Source organism: Manacus vitellinus, unplaced genomic scaffold, assembly GCF_001715985.3.
Source record: "Manacus vitellinus isolate BGI_N305 unplaced genomic scaffold, ASM171598v3 scaffold_54_pilon, whole genome shotgun sequence".
Lineage (NCBI taxonomy): Eukaryota > Metazoa > Chordata > Aves > Passeriformes > Pipridae > Manacus > Manacus vitellinus.
In genome coordinates this window covers 929457-948741 of record NW_021940645.1, presented here as the reverse complement: position 1 = coordinate 948741, position 19285 = coordinate 929457, and the positions used below count along the sequence as shown (strand labels likewise).

Genomic DNA, 19285 nt, shown 5'->3' with positions numbered 1-19285 from the left:
TACCTGGAGCACAGAACTGCAAGTACTTTACCAGAAGATAATACAGGCTAAACTCACTGCTTGGTCTGATGGTGATCCAGAGCAGGAAAGTTGCACTCTGTCAGTCTGCAGAGGTGAGGGAACAAGGGGAATACTAACAGACCCACTTATAATGCAAATCAGCATTCACTGAAAACATAGCAGATACTAGGCAGCAAGTGATCCCTCCTGTTCCAACCTAGCAGATTCAAGAATTCCAACTGCTGCAGATTCAAGCTTGAATTAAAAATTATTTTCCCATTTTTTTAGGTTCTTAGGCCTTACTTGTATTTTAACTTTCATGTTCCTCACACTACATAATTCGTAACGGCAAAATTATTTGTTTCTAAAAGCAAAAATGCAAGAAAATGGACACACATTTCAACTCCACCCCATAGGGCAGGGGGGCTCTGTGCATAAGTGAGACAGTAACACGTTGCCACACATCCAGCAGAGAACAATTTCCCCCGCAAGCTCGTTTCCCTTGCCCATCTCCTGCTATGACCCAGCTCCGATGGGGCACACTGTCCCTGTGGTTCTAGAGGAAAAGGTTTGGAGGGCTCTAAGCTGGTACTTGGAGCAGCCCGAAGGTGCGTTCAGCGGATTTCTGGAGTCACGCAATTGCACCCAAGACCCAACCAACGCATCGGGAAAAACACGAGAAACGAAGCAGTCTCTTCGTCCTTCAGCAACTTTACTGTGCCTACCCTACACACGGGTTAAGTTACCCGAGCAAGCAGGGATCTTTCAAAACGTCAAACCTCAAGGGCAGGCATAAGCCTTTGAGCCCTTTCAGAGCTCAACACCGCGGGGGGGCCGCAGAGCTCCTATGGCCAGAGCCGCGGACCAAAGGAGGGCCCGGCCCGGCCCGGCCCGACCCTCTCCGCTCAGCAGCACGCCGCAATCGTGCCGCCGCCTACCGCGGCGGCGCACCCGCGGCTGGACCGCACACGGCGGGCCGGGGCGGGGCGAGCAGCCGCGGGGACAGCCCGCGACAGGGACAGCCGCCGACCAGGGACAGCCGTGTTGTGACTTGGAGCAGCGGCCGTGTGCGTCTCCCCGTGCTCCCCGGCTGGTGGCGGTGGGTGCGCCTCCGGCCCCGGCTCCTCACGCCGGCAGCCCCGCACTCACAGGCGCCGCCGCTCGTCTGGCTCGCGCCGCGGACCGCCCGTGCGCGTGGCGCGAAGCCCCGGCGGCCTGTGCTCCCCGGCTGCTCCGCTCCCTGCGGCCCGTTGAGCGCACTCCTGCCCCGCTGAAGCGCCCCGCCGGCTCGGAGCCGCAGGGTTTATTTCCCCGCGCTAGCGGCTGGAGCGGATAAAAGCCTCCCGTTCCTTCCCGGAACCCATTGTCCCCTCGCTGGGGTTTTTTCAGCTTCTGGCTAAGCAAATAAAGGAACGAAATACATTATGGGATACAGTGCTTAAATACGCAAGGAGGAGGGGGGAAAAAAAAAAAAAAGCCCTAACGACTCGAGTCCAAGAATGCAGTGAGTTTATCATTCAAGTAATCTGATTAATGGGGCACTTGAAACGTTTACATATATATTGCATTCAAGAATATACTTGTTCAGATAAGCCAGCCAGTAACATGTCACAACATCCTTGAACAAACATGCTCTTGAGATGCTTGTGGTCATTAGGCACCACTCCAGCCAGAAATTCAGGGTACTCGTCCACAATACCTTGGGACTCTGTCTGGAGGTCACCTGTTAATGTGGCAGTTAAAAAAAAAAAAAAAAAAAAAAAAAAAAGTAGCAATGACAGAACGGTCTGGTCAGTAACACAAAAGCAGCTCAGGAGAATGAATGTAACCCCTCTGATGGTACTACAGAGTCTACATTCCAACAAGTAACCAGAGCCACTGTTTTTCATCATGACCCAAACTTACCTGGACCAAATGTCCTTTTCTTATCTCTCTCTCTTAAATGGGAGTCACCGGTCACTCTGGTTAGACCTGCTCGGTTTATCCCTTCTTTGCATTTCTGTTTATCTTTAGTGCAGAATTTGTTTTTCCGAGCAATCTCACCACAAAACAAGTTCCCTGCTAATTAGAAGCAACAGCCACGTTGCCATTCTGATCTAGCACAGATCAAACTGGAGGCAGCAAGCCACATGTGCTTGGATGTGCCAGAAGTCACCTGGGAGCTTGCCCAGGCGCCCCAGCAGACTGCTTTGAACACAGGACCATCCTCCACGACCACACTGCCCTGTCCCTACAAGAGGGGCACAGCAGCCTTGTGTTGCCAGAAAGCCACATGGAACAGCAGTTCTGCAGGACAGAGCCCCATTGCAACATGTTGGGATGTACATGTCTGAGTGGCATGGGCCCAGGCAGTTCCAGGGAGAAGGCTTTGGGTCTTTGTGCCCAAAATTGTGGTAGTCACGCTTTTATCTACACACTTTTTCTTTTTAAGTCAAATGGATTGTAAAAAGCACTGAAGTCACTCAGTCTTAGCAGCAATTAAAAATAACCTGTGTGGTTGCTGCTTATGTTGTTTCTACCTAAGCAAACTCCATGGTAGAATCAGCATTACCAGACTACTTGAAAGAGCTGAGGAACTTGAAAAGATTGAGAGTTCAGGGCTGCCATTTTTCTTTGGAAAGACATGAAACAGTACCTCTTCTTTTTCTTCTTAAACAGTTGGGAAGATTCTCTGTCAACACTAAACATATGCTGAAGTGGCCTTATGTTTCCTAAATGCAATCAGGATTAGAATATATGTATCTTTGCATGGTGACATAGCAATTTTTGGAAAAAAGCTCTGACCAAAAAAGCAATCAGTAAATTTTGTCAGCCATCACCATGTAATTAAAACCCTAATTTCTGCAGGCTGTCAACGTTCCTTTCTTCTGAATTTTATAATGGCTGTGGATCCAGCTGTCAACATTTGTCAATAGAACAGCAGCTCCATTATGTTTGTTGCCATGGTAAGCACACAAACCAAACTTTTTTCTTAATGATACTTCTGCACATTACACCTCTAGCAAACCTGGCAGCTGGCCTTCACAATTCCCAGGTAGCCAGTATTGCTGGGGGGGGAGGGGAGGAACCACCTATCACAAAATAGATCATCTTTTTATTTATTCTTTGCTCTGAGTAGGAGTCCATGACAAGGCACCAGGCAAGAAAAATAAGCAGTTAATCACAGAAGTGACTCTGACTCCATTTGTCCCTATTGTAAAAAGGTTCTGAAAAAAGCAGAAAAATCTGAGCTCACACATCTGGATTCCATCCAAGAATATCTTCCTACTTTACAAAGCAGTGAAATCCTTTGAATGCATGCACACATCTAGCAGACACAGAACTCAAAGAAATATGGTGTCATAAAAATACTGGAATATAACCTTCTCTACCTACACCTCCAGAAAGGCTACTGTGTTGCATTAAGTGGAGTTGCAACAACGATTTCTTTATCTTTATTAGACTATCTTTCCCTTCATGGCATCAGAAAGATAATGAAATTTTGGCAGGAAAGTTGAATGGGAATTTGACTTCTTTGGTTGTCTGTTTTTCCCTCTTGATAAACTCATATTATGATTGATCTAGTTTAGTTTTCCCATACACCTATTCAGATGTTATTCACACATTTTTCCTGTTAAAAAAAAAGACAATAATAAATTCTCTAACAAACACACACAGAAGAATATTTCACAGAGGAACAGACACCAGCATGTAACCTTCAAGTTCTCAGTTTTGAGCAGCATTCTTAAAAAGCATAGAGCCCTTCTATTCCTGCCTTCATAATTCGGTTTTATAATAGTTAAACTGAACAAAGACTATCAGTCTGTAAAGTGTTTGTACATCAGTTAATTAAATTTCTCTGGCATGCCTGTGCATAAGTCACCCAGAATGCACTGTATCAGTACCTATGCTAAAACATGATCTAGCATTACAAAACTTTCAATTCATGTACAGAATGACAAAGCTGTGTGTTATTTCAGAAGTTATTTCTTTTTCTTGTTGGATCATGCTTCTAGAGATCAACTTTAGACCAAGGGCACTGTTAGATAAATGTTAAACAAACTGCCTTTTCTACCAGGAAACAGAACATCTCAAAAGCAACAAGGAAAGACAGTGATGGACTAAGACAGGATCTAGGTCTTGTGTCTGTAGAAGGATTTCCAGGCTAATTTAAGACTTTTGATACAAAGCTGATAAGATTGGATATAGATATAAAAAATACAGCTTGAACTTCTCACCTGTATGCTAGAAAAGGCAAATCCACACAGATGCAGGCTGACATAGGTCTCCACTAGGCCAGGCAAAAGCCATCTCTTCTTTGGAGCTCTACAGTGATGTGCTCATGTGGTGGAGTTCTCAATGTCATTCTGATTCTTAGGAAATAACAGTACCAGTCTGTTTACAGCCAGCCTAGACACAGGAACTCAGATTTATTTTAAGTAAGATTAGGGTGCAGTAGTCACACTACAGGTCTTTTGAAATTAGTTTCACCCCCATGAGCAGTTTGCATAGGAACACCAAGAAGAGATTGGTGCAACACCCCCCATCTGGACAAGAACAGGAAGAAACAATCAGTAAATCTTTTTAGTGGGTATACAGATTCTTGTAACAAATCTCTTTTGCAATAGCAAATGCAAACACTGAATCACTGAAAAGCCTACCATTTACAAGACAAAAGATAACCAAAGCCTTTGGAAACAGCAGATGAAGTCATTAGTTCTCTGACTGTCCTTCAGTCTTTAATATCTTTGTCAAGTAAGTGTAAGCAAAATAGAATCTCTAGTTTGTCTTTCTCTGATTTACTGCAGTGCTACCTATAATGTTATTCTGCTTTTTTAGTATTCTCCATTGTCCACTAGGACACTGAGGCCTAGTAAAAAACAGCTATTTTAATGACTGCTCAAGCCACTAGAATAGTGATCAAGCTTCAGGCTCTATAAGCAAAACCAAGCTCCCAAATATCCTAAAATACCCACAAAGATAGCACTCAAAAGGCAGTACCTGCACTTCTGCAAGATCAGGACATCAGAGGAAAACAGTCAATCTGCAGCAGTCCAGGTTAATTGCCTGCAACTGCTAGTTTCTATTAAAATTCAGGCACTCAACATGTTTCTAGGCTATTTCTCTTTCAAATTGTTGGGGCAAAACTGACATGTTTAATTCCCTCTACAGACTTCAATACTAGTCATGCATCTTACAATCTACAGAAGTCATTAGTAAGGACAAGACTGCTTGTGTTACTAATATAGCCAAATAAAGTGCCCTACATTGTCCTTAAGACTGAGTTTCTATACTCCATCAAATAATGTATCTCACCAAGTCAGTTGTATGTAGCTAGAAAATCCAGTGTAAATATTTTCTATCCAAGTTCTATGTTTGTTGATTTAGCTGTTACTCAGAAGTATTTGTTCAAGCTCCAAGGGAGAAAACTGGGCTTTCTCTAACAAATTTAACCTTCTCCAGTAGAAGGTGAGCTGCTCTTAATATTTAAAATTTGAGAGGAAAATTCCTCAGCCTCTTTTGCTAAAAGAATATTCATTTTATAAAACCAGAATAACCCTGGTATTAGAAGTGTTGATGCCAATTTGGGTCATTTTGACAGACCTTGGCTAGGAATCAAATACACATGCCAGCAAGCCTCAGTTCCAACTCCTACTGGTAAGGTTGTAATGAGTAGTTAGGCACAGTAAACTTCTAATCTAGCAGAGCTACAGCCACACTCTAACCACAACCTTAGAGTTAAGCTCTTAGTCCTTTTATTACACTGAACTATTTGTCTGAGCAACTTTCTTCTGCTAGAGCAAAATACAAGTGTGTTACTATCACACTTAATTTCAACACCATGTATCTGTACTTTCTGTTAGCGTTCATTCTTGGTCATTAAAAAACACCAAGGTAGGAAAGGCCACAAACTATGTATTTCATATGTATAGTTTCTATTTAATTCTCTGTGAACTTTCTTTTTAAGAGGCTGTGCTTATCTCTGGGAATATGGACTGTGTTCATGTTGACATCAACTGTTTTTACTTAACCTTCATCGCAACACCCTGAAAGAAAAATAATGTAACAAAGCACCCAGTGCACAATCACAGAGTATCTGAATGACTCTAAATAATGACTTAAATGTTGAACATTGACAATGTTTATCATCATACAGAGAAATGCAACAGAAAGACATTATACTTACTTAGTAAGGTACATTTCAAGTCCACAGTAACCCTTCTGTAAGTCCTATTTCCTGAAGCATATGAGTTTATGTGCCTTACTGGGCATGTGAAAGACTTCCAGCAGAAAACATAATTAAATCATGACCAGTCTTTCTTCCTAGAACTAAGTTATACTCCATCACATATACTTTTTACACCAGTCACCAACACAGAACTAAAAGTTCACAAAGATATCGTTTAGATTTTGCCTGAGTATTTTGTTCATTAGGTAAAGCTTGTCAAAGGCAGTAATTTGTTTGAGGAATGTTTTTGTCTGTCCAAGTAAAAAAACCAACAAAGAAACCCCCACAAAACCAAAAAATGAATATTGCCTTCTGTTAGTAATGTGTTTAAGTGTACTTACTTTCAAGTATTTTTCCCCACACCCATTTTGTTCACATCCACTATCATTTTCTTACATTGCATAAACTGTCAAAAACAAACTTAACTGTAGCACATGCTTAAAATGATTGTATAGGGGCTGAAACCTAAGAAATTAATGGTTACACCATTGTGCTAAATTAAAAACAACCATAATTTTATTGCATTTTGTATCCTGTTCTTAATTTAACTGAATTTCTATTTGGGTGATCAGCAGTTGACAATGGAACAGAATAACGTGTTGTACAAAACAGTGTGCTGATTATGTTAAGAACTTTCAAGGTCACCATTTGCTCTGCTGCCCTATCACAACAGCATTTTTAAATACAGGGATTGTTCCCGTGTCTTGCAGGTTAGGCTTGAAACTCAGACTTCTGGGAGAGAAAGGAGGTTGCTTAGGTAAAGGGGAGTGGTGAGGCTAATTTAATTTCAAGCCACAACTCTTCAGGAAATGATCCATCATTCCCCATTCCTGTGGTTTTACTATTTTGATCCAAGAACATTCACAGAAAACCATGTTAGCACCCTGAGATCATTTGGCAAATGCTTTTCTGCCCATGCCAGCTATTGTTCCAGTAACAGACAACCTGCAGAGGCCCTGGATAGCTGAAATGGGAAAAAGCTCTGGAGAAGAGCAGTTGGTGAAATCCTTATTAATTTACAGCTTTTCATGTGTAGTAAGAGAGATTATAGACCTAAAAGGTTTATGGGATATGAATGAAAGTCACTTCACCTGGGAGATGACAGGTGAAAACGAGATGACTAAAGGTCTACCAAGCCAGATGAGCAATGCCCTAAATGCTAAACAGGGAGGCCAGTGAAACCCACTCAAATTCTGACTTGTAGCCATTACTCACCTGGAAACCATTAGAGCTGTGCTTTTGTTGAATCAGGGGAAGCCCCAGGTAAGCCTTTTACAGATGACTCAGAGGAGTGGCTCTGAATTGAAGCAATTTCTAACTGACAGAGATGCCAAAGACAACCTTATCATCAAACTTTGGATGAAATACAAAATAGGAAAAACTTTGTTTCCACTTCAATTAAGATGGTATTCAGGCTTACTCTAATTAATCCATTTTTTCTAATTTCCTTTAACTATTGCTATCAAACTATTTAGCTTATTAAGAACCACAGAAGATCACAGATGTAAGTAACTGCCTAACAGCTACAATGCACTTCATTAGGTACAGTCAAGCTCTTCTCCCACAGGAAGCAGGCACCAGTAATTACCCTTTCTTTAATTCAGGGGTCTCTTTCAGAGGAACAGTAGCAAACTATTCACATACTAAAACACGCTGAGAACTCTTGTCTCCTAGAACAGCATCTTCTCTATATGCATGTGAGGAACTACTACACAAATAAGCCTAATATAGCTTTTTTCTGAAATGCTGATTTTGTTAAACATTAAGCAAAGCTGTATGGTATTTTCATGCTGGAACTAAAGAAAATAAATCCAGTGATCCAGTGCCTAGAATCAAAAAACACATGGCTATTATTATGTCCTAATCACTATCTCCTTAATACCACTACGCCAGTTATCTTTTAGTGAAAGTTGTAAGGCTGATGTGAGTGTATGTTTGGTCTTATCTGATCATTTGCCTTAATCACCCTGTGATGTTTTTATGCTATGCCCTGTAATTATTTTCTGGTAATCTCTACCTGCACTTCTATTCCCAAATTTTGTAAAATACTAAATAACCACTTCATGTGACTGTATAAATAAGAGCATCTGACCAGGATGAATGAGCCCCCTAAGTAAAGATGTACTGTTTGAAGTTTTAATACAACTAAAAAAGCAAATATATTCTGTTTACAAAATGATCAGTTTTCTTAAAGAAGACTTAAGTAGTTAGTTACACTGCAAAACTCACAGCTAATGAAAGCTTCTAAAGACCATCTCCATATCAATCAGAAAATTCAGAAACGTGAACATAAACAGGGTTTCATAATCACAACAATGAGTAAAAGAACAAGCTGAGTGGATAAAGAAGGGAAATGAAGAACAACCAAAGCACAATACTTCATTTAAAAAATAGCTTTTAATATAAATCTGAATACAAAAATAACAAAAACACTCTACAGTCATTGCAAACAAATCCTCAAAGTCTTCTCTCATCAGTTCCCTGACAATTTGGCAAGTGCTTGTCTTCTCTGTTCTGCAGTCATATACTCACAGGCTTCCAAAATATTTACTATAATTAAAGTCTGTTGAACTGTTTTTGCTTTTACCCATATTCTTCCATTCATTCCCAGCACCAGCTCAAATGGGTATAACTGTGACAACTCCTGAATTATTTCACATTTGGGAGCCAAGAGTCTGTAAATAAGATCAAAAAAAAAAAAATCAGAAAAAGAAGTGCTTACATTTACAGACACCACATGGTTATCATCAGTAACACCAGCAGCACTGCTGTTATGGTAGCTACTAAAGTAACACCAGAAAGTTGAATATACATCCAAAATAGTAACACAATATCAATATAGCCACCTAAAAAAAAATACAAGAGTTGTGAATTTAGCAGGGTTTTTTCCTAATTAAGACTTGGAAGTAATACCAAATAGTATTACTTCCAAATTAGTAGCAGTAAACAGACTACTTTATTTTTATTAGCTGGTAGCATACTGAAAAGTAAAGTTCTCAATAATACTGTAATATGTCTAGGATTAAATCAAGCTTGAACAGCTTCACAAAGAAGAAAAACATATCAGGACTTAGCAGTTTACTTGTAATATACTGTTATTGCTTTACTTGCATACAGACAAAATTTGGAAAACAAACAGAATGGCTGCAAAAAGTCTTTGTAGCAGTTCACACTGACTTCTGATGGGACATATAAATCAAACAAATAATTACAGGTGGGAAATAGTGGCTCTACATCTCCAGATTGCTTATCCAAAGAACAAAACCAAACAAAAGAAAAACACCCAAAAGGCAACAACAAAGCTTGACTATCATTTATCCATATAATCTGGTATTCCTTGATAGTCACAAAAAATCTTGTCTTTACATCAGCATAAGAAACTCCAAACCTCTTTAGTCAGCTGTCAGCCAAACGTACATCCCCACTATTCCATTTAGCAGAAAAAGAACAGTAAGCATCTCCATTTTTTAAACTCCAAGGTAGTCTGTACCTACCTGAAACACTATCCTGAATGTTTGATATTGGAAAATAAAGCTAGCTAGGACACTAGCTTTATTTTCCATATTCCCTTGGCAACCACATCACTTTTTTTTTTAAACAAGTCATGCAACACCATATAGAAAAGCATCTAAATCCCTTAAAAGAAAAAATAAATGCTGCTTCTAGGTCAATATTCATACTCCATTCAGCACAACTGGTACAAATACACCACAAGAACTACACACACCAATTACCAAATTGCCCATGCTGCTCGGAGGGAACAACTGGCAAATCCTACCTACCATATTACATATTAGAGCAACTACTTACGTTTCTTAGTACTTACTTTCTTATTAGACCTAAGGAAACTTTAAAGAGGAAGCCATCTTGTCCAATTATTCCCATTCCACTTGATTTTCCACTGCTGTCTATACAGACCATCTCTGGTTCCATGTCTTTATTTGCTACAAGGAACTGACCATAAATAAGATCTCCCACCTAAACAAAACAGTGTCAAAAAGCAAAAGTAAAAGAGAAGATCATACTGTACATTTGTAACAAATGCTGATTATTGATAAAGATCCTCTAGTGAGGCAACAAAATAGATTTAAAACAGCGATGATAGAAAAATAATTTTAATTTTCTCTTCTTTTACTAAAGACAGCATCCTCCACAAAGAATTATCTTGCACTGCTACTAGAATTTGTAAGATAAAAGGACAGAATTTTATTTAAAGGAGTTAAATAGCTCCAGTCTTTTTAAATACCATATATGAATTCCTCTTTCTTCACACTCTAATGATATTTAAAGCCTAAGCAATCTGCTCTTGTAATCAGTTATCAGAACAACAACAACAACAACAAAAAAAATCACATAAAGCTATTTTACTTCTCTTTATATTTTTCTTCCCTTTTTACATTCTGGTGATGATATTTCATCAGAGTGCAGAAAGTGTGGCATGCACGTGCCATACAACTGTTTATAACAGTGTCGTTAAAAAAAAGCAAAACAGACACAAATATTTTACACCAGCATCACGCAGCATAAAAGCTTGCTTTAAAACCTTAACTTCATACTGTCCCTCTGCATGCACACTACTCGTGAACTGCATCTGCTGCTGGCAGTATTATGGGAAAATTAAAATGAGAGAGTGAGGAAGCCTACGACCTGACAGAGACCAAACTACACTAGTTACAGTGCTCTTAGGGAACCTCTGAAAGGCCGCAGTCTAATCTTGCAAAAACCTCCGAGGAGGGCCCAGGAGAAATCCCTGCAAGCAGACCGGCACTCTCCCTTTTATAGGCGGCTTACAAAAAACGCTTCTAACTAGGAGAAGCTACCAAAACGCATCCGAAGCGCCCCCAAACGGGACGGCTACAGCATCACCGCCAGCGCACTCACATGCACGTTCGGCCTGTTCCTCTTCGTGGCGCCCTCGAAGGCCAGGTAGGACAGGGACGCCAGCTCGCTGCCGCCCACGTCCAGCTTGAACACGTCCCCCGCCTTGGCCGTCACGATCCCAATGACGTGGTCACCCTTCACTGGCACGTACTGGAGCGGGACAGGGGCACACACGGGTCAGGGGGTTCACACACACACACAGATACACGTGCCCCGGTCCCCCCGCGCCCTTACCCGCTTCTGCTGCGAGTCCACCCAGTAACGCCGCCGGGGCCGCGGCCGGATGCCGCAGGAGCCCGCACTTGGTGACCAGCAGGGCCCGGCCCCGCTCGCGCCGCAGCCCCGGCCCGCACAGCAGACCGCCCCGCGGCCGCCGCCGCCCGCGCTTCAGCCGCAGCCGCTCGCCCTCGCGTTCTCGTCGTATCGTGCGCTGGCAAAGCAGGTAAAGCAGGGTTCCACACGGGAAAGCACCGTTCTGCCCCACGCCAAGGGCCCTCCCGGCCCCGCCCCCTCGCCCGCCTCTCCGCCGTCCATGGCCGCGGGGCCGCCTGGGCCGGCCGGGCGGTGCGCTCTGTGTGCCGCGGGGCGGCACAGCGAACAACCCCCCGCCGGGCGCCTTCCCACCACATCCCGGTCCCGAGCGACCCTGGAACGCCGGCCTCCCGCTCTCACTCTCACGGAACTCCAGCGCTCCCGTGTTCACTTCACGGGAAGCAGTCCTTCTGCAGCCTTCCATTTGTGCCTGGGAACTGCTAGGGTAACGTGAGCGCCGTTAAACTTCGGGATTAACATCCGCGCTGAATTAATTCTTCCAGCTGTAGTTATATGCAGGGGTTTTTAAATACCTGGTTAGAAGTTTGCCAGTAAAGCAAACAGCTGGTCAAATTGGAGGTGAATGTCAGCCAAGGAGAAAATACAACTCTGCCTTAAAGCTGGAAATTCAAATTCCATAATAAAGTATTTATTGAAAAACGCACCCTGTACTTGGCTATAAAGTTCTTATTCTATGCTAGCTCAGGTTCCTTTTGCTAAAATCCCAAGAGTATTTTCTTTCCTGAACTGCTTTCCAGTCTTTATCTACGTGTCCGCATGCATTCATACAGATGTGTATAATCCCCTAAATTAACGGAGAGGCATCGGTGCGTTGCCAGTTAATTGCAGACAGGGCTGGCTGAAGATGTGGATGGACACCCCTTTCTGTTGTGAGTGGAAACCGGTCACGGAGAGGGCGGAGAGAGCATCAATCGCATTTAAACTGTTTTTTTCCCTAGGAGACACCCTCCGGGGAGCGGTGGAGGCGGTGCTGCGGGGTTCGCAGCCCTGTTGCGGGGCAACCCCGCGCGTCCGGGGCGGCGCCGGCAGCGGCTGGGCCGGGCTGGGCAGAGGGTGGGAGCGGACCAGGCTGGGGCTGCTGTACCGGGGCTCTGGCACCTGCTCTCCGAGGGAAGGCGAGCAGCTACAGGGCGGCGCTAGAAGCAAAGAGGTGCTAGTACCGTGTCCGAGTAACTTTCTAGGGGCGACGCGCCAGGTCCTCCCGGGAACTCCGCGCACCAGGAACATGGATAAGGACGGGCCCGCCCCGCGTGTAGCCCAGGGGAGGGGTGGAGGCCCCGCCTGTGCTTAAATAGAGCCCGGGGGCGGAGGGCGGGGGTGGCGATGCAGGTGAAAAGGGCCGGGGTAATCCAGGTCTGTTCGTGCCCGCAGGCCCGCACAGCTCACCTCCGACTCGCCGCGTCAGGAGCCGCCGTGAAGGCAGAGGGTGGCACAGGATTCATACCCCGGCCACCGCGCCCAGGGCAGTGCCAAGAGCCTGGATTTTCTGCCCCGCCAGGGCTGCGCCAAAGGGATTGAGCGCCCTTGGCAGTAAAGGAAAGGTCGTGTTTGCTGAAATAGGGCGAGTAAAACCTCGTGTGTGCTCAGAGATTTGTGCCTTTCGTGACTGTATAGAGTGGCTCCTTCAGGCCTTGGTGTCGCAAACCTATCTTAAAGATAGTTATGTTAGTTCAAACTAAAATCTGCCCTTGATCGTTCACAGTACTTCACCGTTCTTAGAAGACTTATATACAGATACTCAGTGTCCTGTTGTGTTTTTAAGGGTTTTTTTTCTCTCATGTAGACCTAGAATTACCAGTGTATTTCCAGGTAGTTTGTGAAATACACATATCTAAACAATAAGGGGAGGAGGAGTTGAGCGTTTTTTTTCTGCAGTGATTGGTATAACTGACCTATCACTGGAGCTTATAAGAACTAAACCAATGCAACAAACAATTGAAGTAACTTTCCTGTATATATTGCAAGGTTCATAAAAAGTAATGTCATATTCAGAGTTAACTGCCCGAGGCAACAATTTTTAACCCCCCTAATTTAATTCTGTCATTCATAGTTAATACCTGTTTGTTTCTTGTTGATAGATTTGGATGGAGTCTCAGTATCTGAAGCAATGCCTGGGAGATTGCTTGAAAAAGGGACTGGCAGAGGTTGTAGAGCATCGGCCAGCAGATCCAATAGAGTATCTTGCACATTGGATTTACCGTTACAGAAGAAACTTAGATGAAGGAGAAAAGGTGGATCCAACTTAGGCAAAAAAGAAAATTATTACAATATAATTGATGGTATATATCTCCGTTTTTTTTAATTGGTTCTGTGTAACCTCTGAAATAGAGAATGTTGGAGAGGGCTGAGCTGGAACGAGAACGGGAGGCAGCACTAGCAGAGCTTGAAATATTAAGAAAAAGGGAGGAAGAAGAGCGGATGATCCAGCAGAAACTCGAAGAACAACGTCAGGTTAATAATACTTAGTAATACATAATAGTGTATGGTGCTGTGGCATCCTGTAGCTCTTTCTGTACTTCCAATCTGTAATGGTTTCGATAAAGTTGGCATGAAAGAAGTATTTTAATCTCACTTTTCTGAATAACTGAAACTGTTAATCATCACATGGGTAGGAAAGCTTACTATGCAGTACAATGTTATTAAAAATGAAGGCACTTAAGTTGAAAAGAAACCAACATAAGACTTATATGAGAAGCAGCTGAAAATAAGTAGACTATCCTCTGTAGTTATTTAGGAGCAGGAGCTGGTGCAAATAAAGCTAGAAATCATTGCAAAAATGCTAGGAGATCTGAGAGTAATAACCCACCATTATCTCAAGCTGCTTCAGCATAATATCAGTAATGCCAAAAAAGGTAATGAGAATGTATACACAATTAGAGAGTCCTGAAAATGGTTGGGAACCAATGAATGAAGATTGCTTATTTAAGCAGTTATGTTTAGCCTGATGCAGAGAGGTGCCTTCTTCTTTCCTTAGCTGCCTGAGCTTTCTGTTGGCATAAAGCAGTTAGAATCCTGTACTGTTTGGTCTTCTGAGAAATAAATATAATGTCTCTGTTTGTAGCTATTCTTTAGAAAGGAGGCATGTGAACTTGATAACTTGTAAGAACCTCAGTGTTGCTGTGGTGATGTTGATGTGATGTGACTGGATTTTTTTGCATGGCTAGCATTCACAATGTTAAAAGTGTAATTTTGAATTCGTGCTGCTCACGTTAAGCCCAGTTCTAGTGTAAGATGCATTCCTTCTATTTCACTTGCAATTTTTAAATTTGGAATTTCCTAATTTGCAGACCATAAGTTATGTGCTGAAGGATTTCATGAGTGATTTTGGATAGTAAATAGAAATAAGAATTGTGTTTGGAGATAATTCACAGAGAATTAAATAAATCACTTCATATAAACTATGGGAAAAATATTGAATAATACTTACGTTAGATGCATTTTTTAACCTAACAGTTTTGTCTGTAGTCAAATATTTAGGCAAATTTTGATTATATGTACCAAAAAGGAACGTGAAAACTAGTTACAACAATATGACCATATTTGTTAAAACTGCTCACAAAATGCAAGAGCTAACAGTATTCTCTAGTGCTGTTGAACGTAAATACTTAGATTATGAAGTTTCTGAAGTTTTGATGCAATAGGACTTAATGCTTACAAATAATAGACACTTTCTATTAGATATTTCCAATTGGGAATACTAAAGGTTGCTGATGGACATGATTAATGTTAATGATATTGCTTACCAGTCCTTTCGATAGATTTGATACTATATTGGTTCATCTGTTTGTGCTAGATACTGTACAAAGTACCAAAGAGCTTAATCCAAGGTATAGGAGATAACTAATATAGACTGTTAAAGAGCATGTGGAATGAGACAGTATCCAAAGTGTGTACACTAACTTCAGTCAACTGCTTCTCCTTCCCCTTGGTAGTAAAGCCTTGTTATCCATGAGAGTCTAAAACCTTTGAAAATGTTGAGCCAGATGATACTGAAAGGACTTTGTTACTAGCACTGCAGTTAGGTTTTATGCTTCCTCCTTGTTCTATTTGTGATTTCAGTTATGAAATGCATTGTAAGCAACGCGGTGGAAATATGAACGTGTTTTTTTTTTCTTTCTGATTTGTCCTTTCTTAAACTGATTGCAGGCTGAGCTGGAGCAGGAACGTCAGAAGGCTGAGTTGGAACAAGAGCATCAGAAGGCTGAGCTGGAGCAAGAACACGAGAAGCTGGAACTGCAGAGTGAAGAAGACAACGTGCAGTTGCAGCAGGAAGATCAAAAGGTTTAAGCCGAAACTTAGTTGGTAGTTTGAAAATACCATGAATAAACCATCTTTTCTGAATGCAGGCATCAATTCTGAAACACAAGGCAGAAACCCACGAGCTTTGAATTAACATATAATTTTTTAAAAAAATGTAAATGGGAGAAAAAATGTCTAATACCTTGGTTTTGCAACCTGAATTTTTTGCCTGGACTTTGGTCTGTTCTATTAGGTTTAATTAGTATATATTCAGAACAGAGCATATATTTATTGCAAAATGTAGTATAGGGCTATTTTAGCTGATGCTTCCACATTCCTTCATGGCATTTATGAGAAAGTTATAACAATATAAGCATGTCTAGCTTAAGTATTGAGACAGTAATGTTTTACAGAGTGTGAGTGTAAAGTCCTTTGCTGTACCTGGAAAAGGAACTGTGGTTTTGAATTGTGATGCCTCTTGATTCTGAGATCTTCCTGGCACATGGGAATTTATACTAACAAAAGAGTGTGTAAACAGATGTCTGAGTCTTTTAATATGGTCTTTTAATGCTACTTCAGTAAAAACATAGACTGCTAATTGTTTATCTCAATAAAGCCTTTAAATATGAATACCTCTTAAATTTATGTGGAGCACATAATGTTTGAGAAATACATAAGTTTTTAGAACTCTCTGTTAATATACTGACAGAACATAATTGTAGAAAGATGAGAGTATGAAAGTGTCAGAAAAAATGAATATGTAGAAATTAAAACTGAAATTACTGTTATTAAAAAAATAGTTTTAAGCATGCAAAGACTGTATTCAGATACTAACAAATTTTATAGTACTTACCTTAAGTGTTCTCCTTATATTGATATATAATGTCTTTTTAACATACTTAAAATATTTTCTGTGGATTTCATGACATGGAGTAAGTATTTTTAACAGAAAACTGGTTTTCATTACCATAGGAAGATGAAAAGACAGTATCTGAACTTACAGATAGACCTGGAACACCTGATTTGACCAAAGCTGAGGAGGAGCTAGATCAGAGTGGACAGCCCGAGGTAAGTGTTTAGAAAGAGATTACAAATGAATGATTCTCACAGATTTGCTTTTCTGTGCTGACCTATCAAAGGTTTAAACTGTTTCTGGTTCTCTCCTATGGCTTTAAGGGATGGCATTTTGGCCCCAACCTCCAAACTGCTCATAGCCTGTTCTCTAGTGCAAGTTAAGCCATTCTAATTTTTTAATTCCTTTTACACTTGACAGTCCAAGGAAATGAGAGAACATGAATCAGCCTTCATTTAAAGCAAGGCAAGGCAGTGCTTTTAACAGATGATGCCAACTCCTGCAAAATCACTCAGTTTTCTGAGTATTCATTGGTCATTAAGGGTCCTGTCTGACATTTTCCAGTTAGAGTATTCCAAGTGTGATAACTTGAGATTTTGATATACTAGTTTTAGTACATCATTAGCAGAAAGCTTTTTCCTTTATTGACTTTAATAGTTTACTCACTTTATTTCTGGTATCAGTAGTGTAATTCTAGCTCAGAATTTATATTGTGATATTAATGTGCTTTATGCTTAAATCTACTTTAATAACAGCCTATTTTTTGAGTGTTCTCTAAATATATTATTAACATACTTATGACTATTCTTATGGTCAGGTTTTCACAGATGTTTTTCCCACTAAGGTAAATCAGATGAATTCTCAATATCTCATATAGCCCCAATTTTTATAATTTTCTGATAATTATGTATGAAAAATTATTCTTGAGACTTCAGGCATATTTTATGAATTCTTAAATAAGTAAATCACAAAAAGTTAAAAAAACTAATAAACATACCTGCTGCTTCTTACATGTGCCATCTTTCAAGTTTTTATGCATAAAGTTGTTTAAAGTTAGATTACATTGGCCTTTGGTAATGTTGAGGTTTTACAGTTATATATTTGTTGAATTAAGCTACAAATTAAGAACAGTCAATAAAGTAAAATATATAGGCCTTTACTTTTGAAATAATTCTGCCCTCAGAATCACAATGCTTCATCCAGATTTCCTGAAATTTAAAATAATAAAAGTCTGATGATAACATTCATTGTATTCCACTGAATGAAAGAGTAGATGATTAAACTGATGAGTACCAACTTGTCTGTCATGTGCAGTTTTTTCCTGTTTTCCTTTTTACAAAGTTCAGTGAATTCTGGTAAGTGATAGAATTTTTTTGTTGTTTTTTTAGAGTAAAACAGATCTCACAGCAGAAGCAGAAGAAAGTTCCGAACAGACCTGAAAGCAGTAAATATATTTTCTTCTCATTACTTGCTTATCCTGAAGTGTAGTATCTTGATTTATGTATTTTATATAAAGAACTGATTTACATACTGCTGTTTCAGTGTGTTTGTTTTCAGGGTGTTTGTATAAAGTCTGTTAATTCTGGCACTGATTCTTCTTTTTTGTTCTTAAACAGTTGTAGCTAGCATGGCTGACTTGGAGGAAGACAACTGCAACTGAAATGAGAGAAGCAAATAGATTTTCTGCTTATTCCACATGATACTTGAATTGTAACCATAATAAATACAGATAAAATTAATGTGTTGGTATTATTTGAGGGTAGATGCTACAGTATGATAATTTGAATCTATATTAAAAGAGATATTTTTGAGAAAAGATTTTTCAAGAATTTGTATGGTTTCTGATAGAAAAAGGGAATGCTCCACAGGTTAGAAGATGAGGAGAGAGTTCTGCACATCAAACTAGGTGCAAAAATCCAATCAGAATATTTTTCCAATGTATTTGGAAGAGATGAATTTAACTCTGACTCAATTGACAGATGTACTAGAAGACCTTGTCTCTTAGAAATCATTAGGTTATTTTTGTAGCTCTGGGTGTTTGATCTAGACTTTAAAATAACCTTTTCTGAGTATTGTGTGATACTAAGTGAGCTGCAAGTCCGCATATCAGTTTTGATTAGTCAAGTTTTTAAGTCTTTTCTGCATTTGTCTTGAATTTGTAAATCAACAGGTTAAATCTACATTGTCTTTACTAAATACCATTATTATTTCTCAAAACTTCACTTCTAAAAAAATTAAGAACAATACCTTTGCCTACACAGGCAAAGGTCAATTGCATAATAAATATTTTTTTGCTCTGCATAACATTTGTTCATGTAGCTCGTACTAAGCATAATACTATCAATTTTTAAAAATGTAAGCACTAATGATTTTTAGTATTGTAGTATATTATTTTTCCCCTAAAAATAAAGTATACATTTTTTAAAATTTCCTGTGCCCTTTTTTATTGCTTCATTGCTTTTTGAGTGCTTTTCACTAGCATATCTTACATGAATAACCTTAAAATCAAAAGAGAAAAATGTCACTCTACCAGGTATAAATACTTAGAAATGTTTATGTAACCTTTGAAGTAATGAAAAATGGAACTACTTTTGTGACGAGGTGGTCAGGCTTTCTATGTACATTTAATTTGCATTGGTATGGGTTTGCAATTTCTATGATAGTCAAGAACCTTTTTGGTGGCATGAATATGCCCTTATGGTTGACATTGCAGTAAACTGATTTTGTCACAGTTTATGATTACACTATTTTAACTGTTACTAAAAAATATA

General features: G+C 40.2%; 2 protein-coding genes across 3 annotated transcripts; one reads left to right on the top strand and one right to left on the bottom strand.

The window, feature by feature from the left end:
- Nucleotides 1–8586: 8586 nt before the first annotated feature.
- EXOSC3 (exosome component 3) lies at nt 8587–11825 on the bottom strand. The gene is given in 5 exon segments (XM_008929646.3): nt 8587–8883; nt 10035–10186; nt 11090–11239; nt 11324–11350; nt 11352–11825. Coding segments are annotated over 5 exon segments (1005 nt in total). The 3' UTR covers nt 8587–8681.
- A 989-nt stretch (nt 11826–12814) lies between these two features.
- Nucleotides 12815–18707, top strand: LOC103765278 (DPY30 domain-containing protein 1). Of its 2 annotated transcripts, none has more exons than XM_029963185.1 (7): nt 12815–12963; nt 13501–13653; nt 13751–13873; nt 15569–15703; nt 16634–16729; nt 17903–17958; nt 18131–18707. In XM_029963185.1, the coding sequence occupies exons 2-6, from the start codon at nt 13507–13509 to the stop codon at nt 17951–17953; spliced, it is 552 nt and encodes a 183-aa protein (XP_029819045.1). In that variant the 5' UTR covers nt 12815–12963; nt 13501–13506; the 3' UTR covers nt 17954–17958; nt 18131–18707. The 2 variants fall into 2 exon arrangements, with proteins under 2 accessions (XP_029819045.1, XP_029819046.1); XM_029963186.1 differs by having other exon boundaries at nt 12815–12983.
- The last annotated feature ends 578 nt before the right edge of the window (nt 18708–19285 follow it).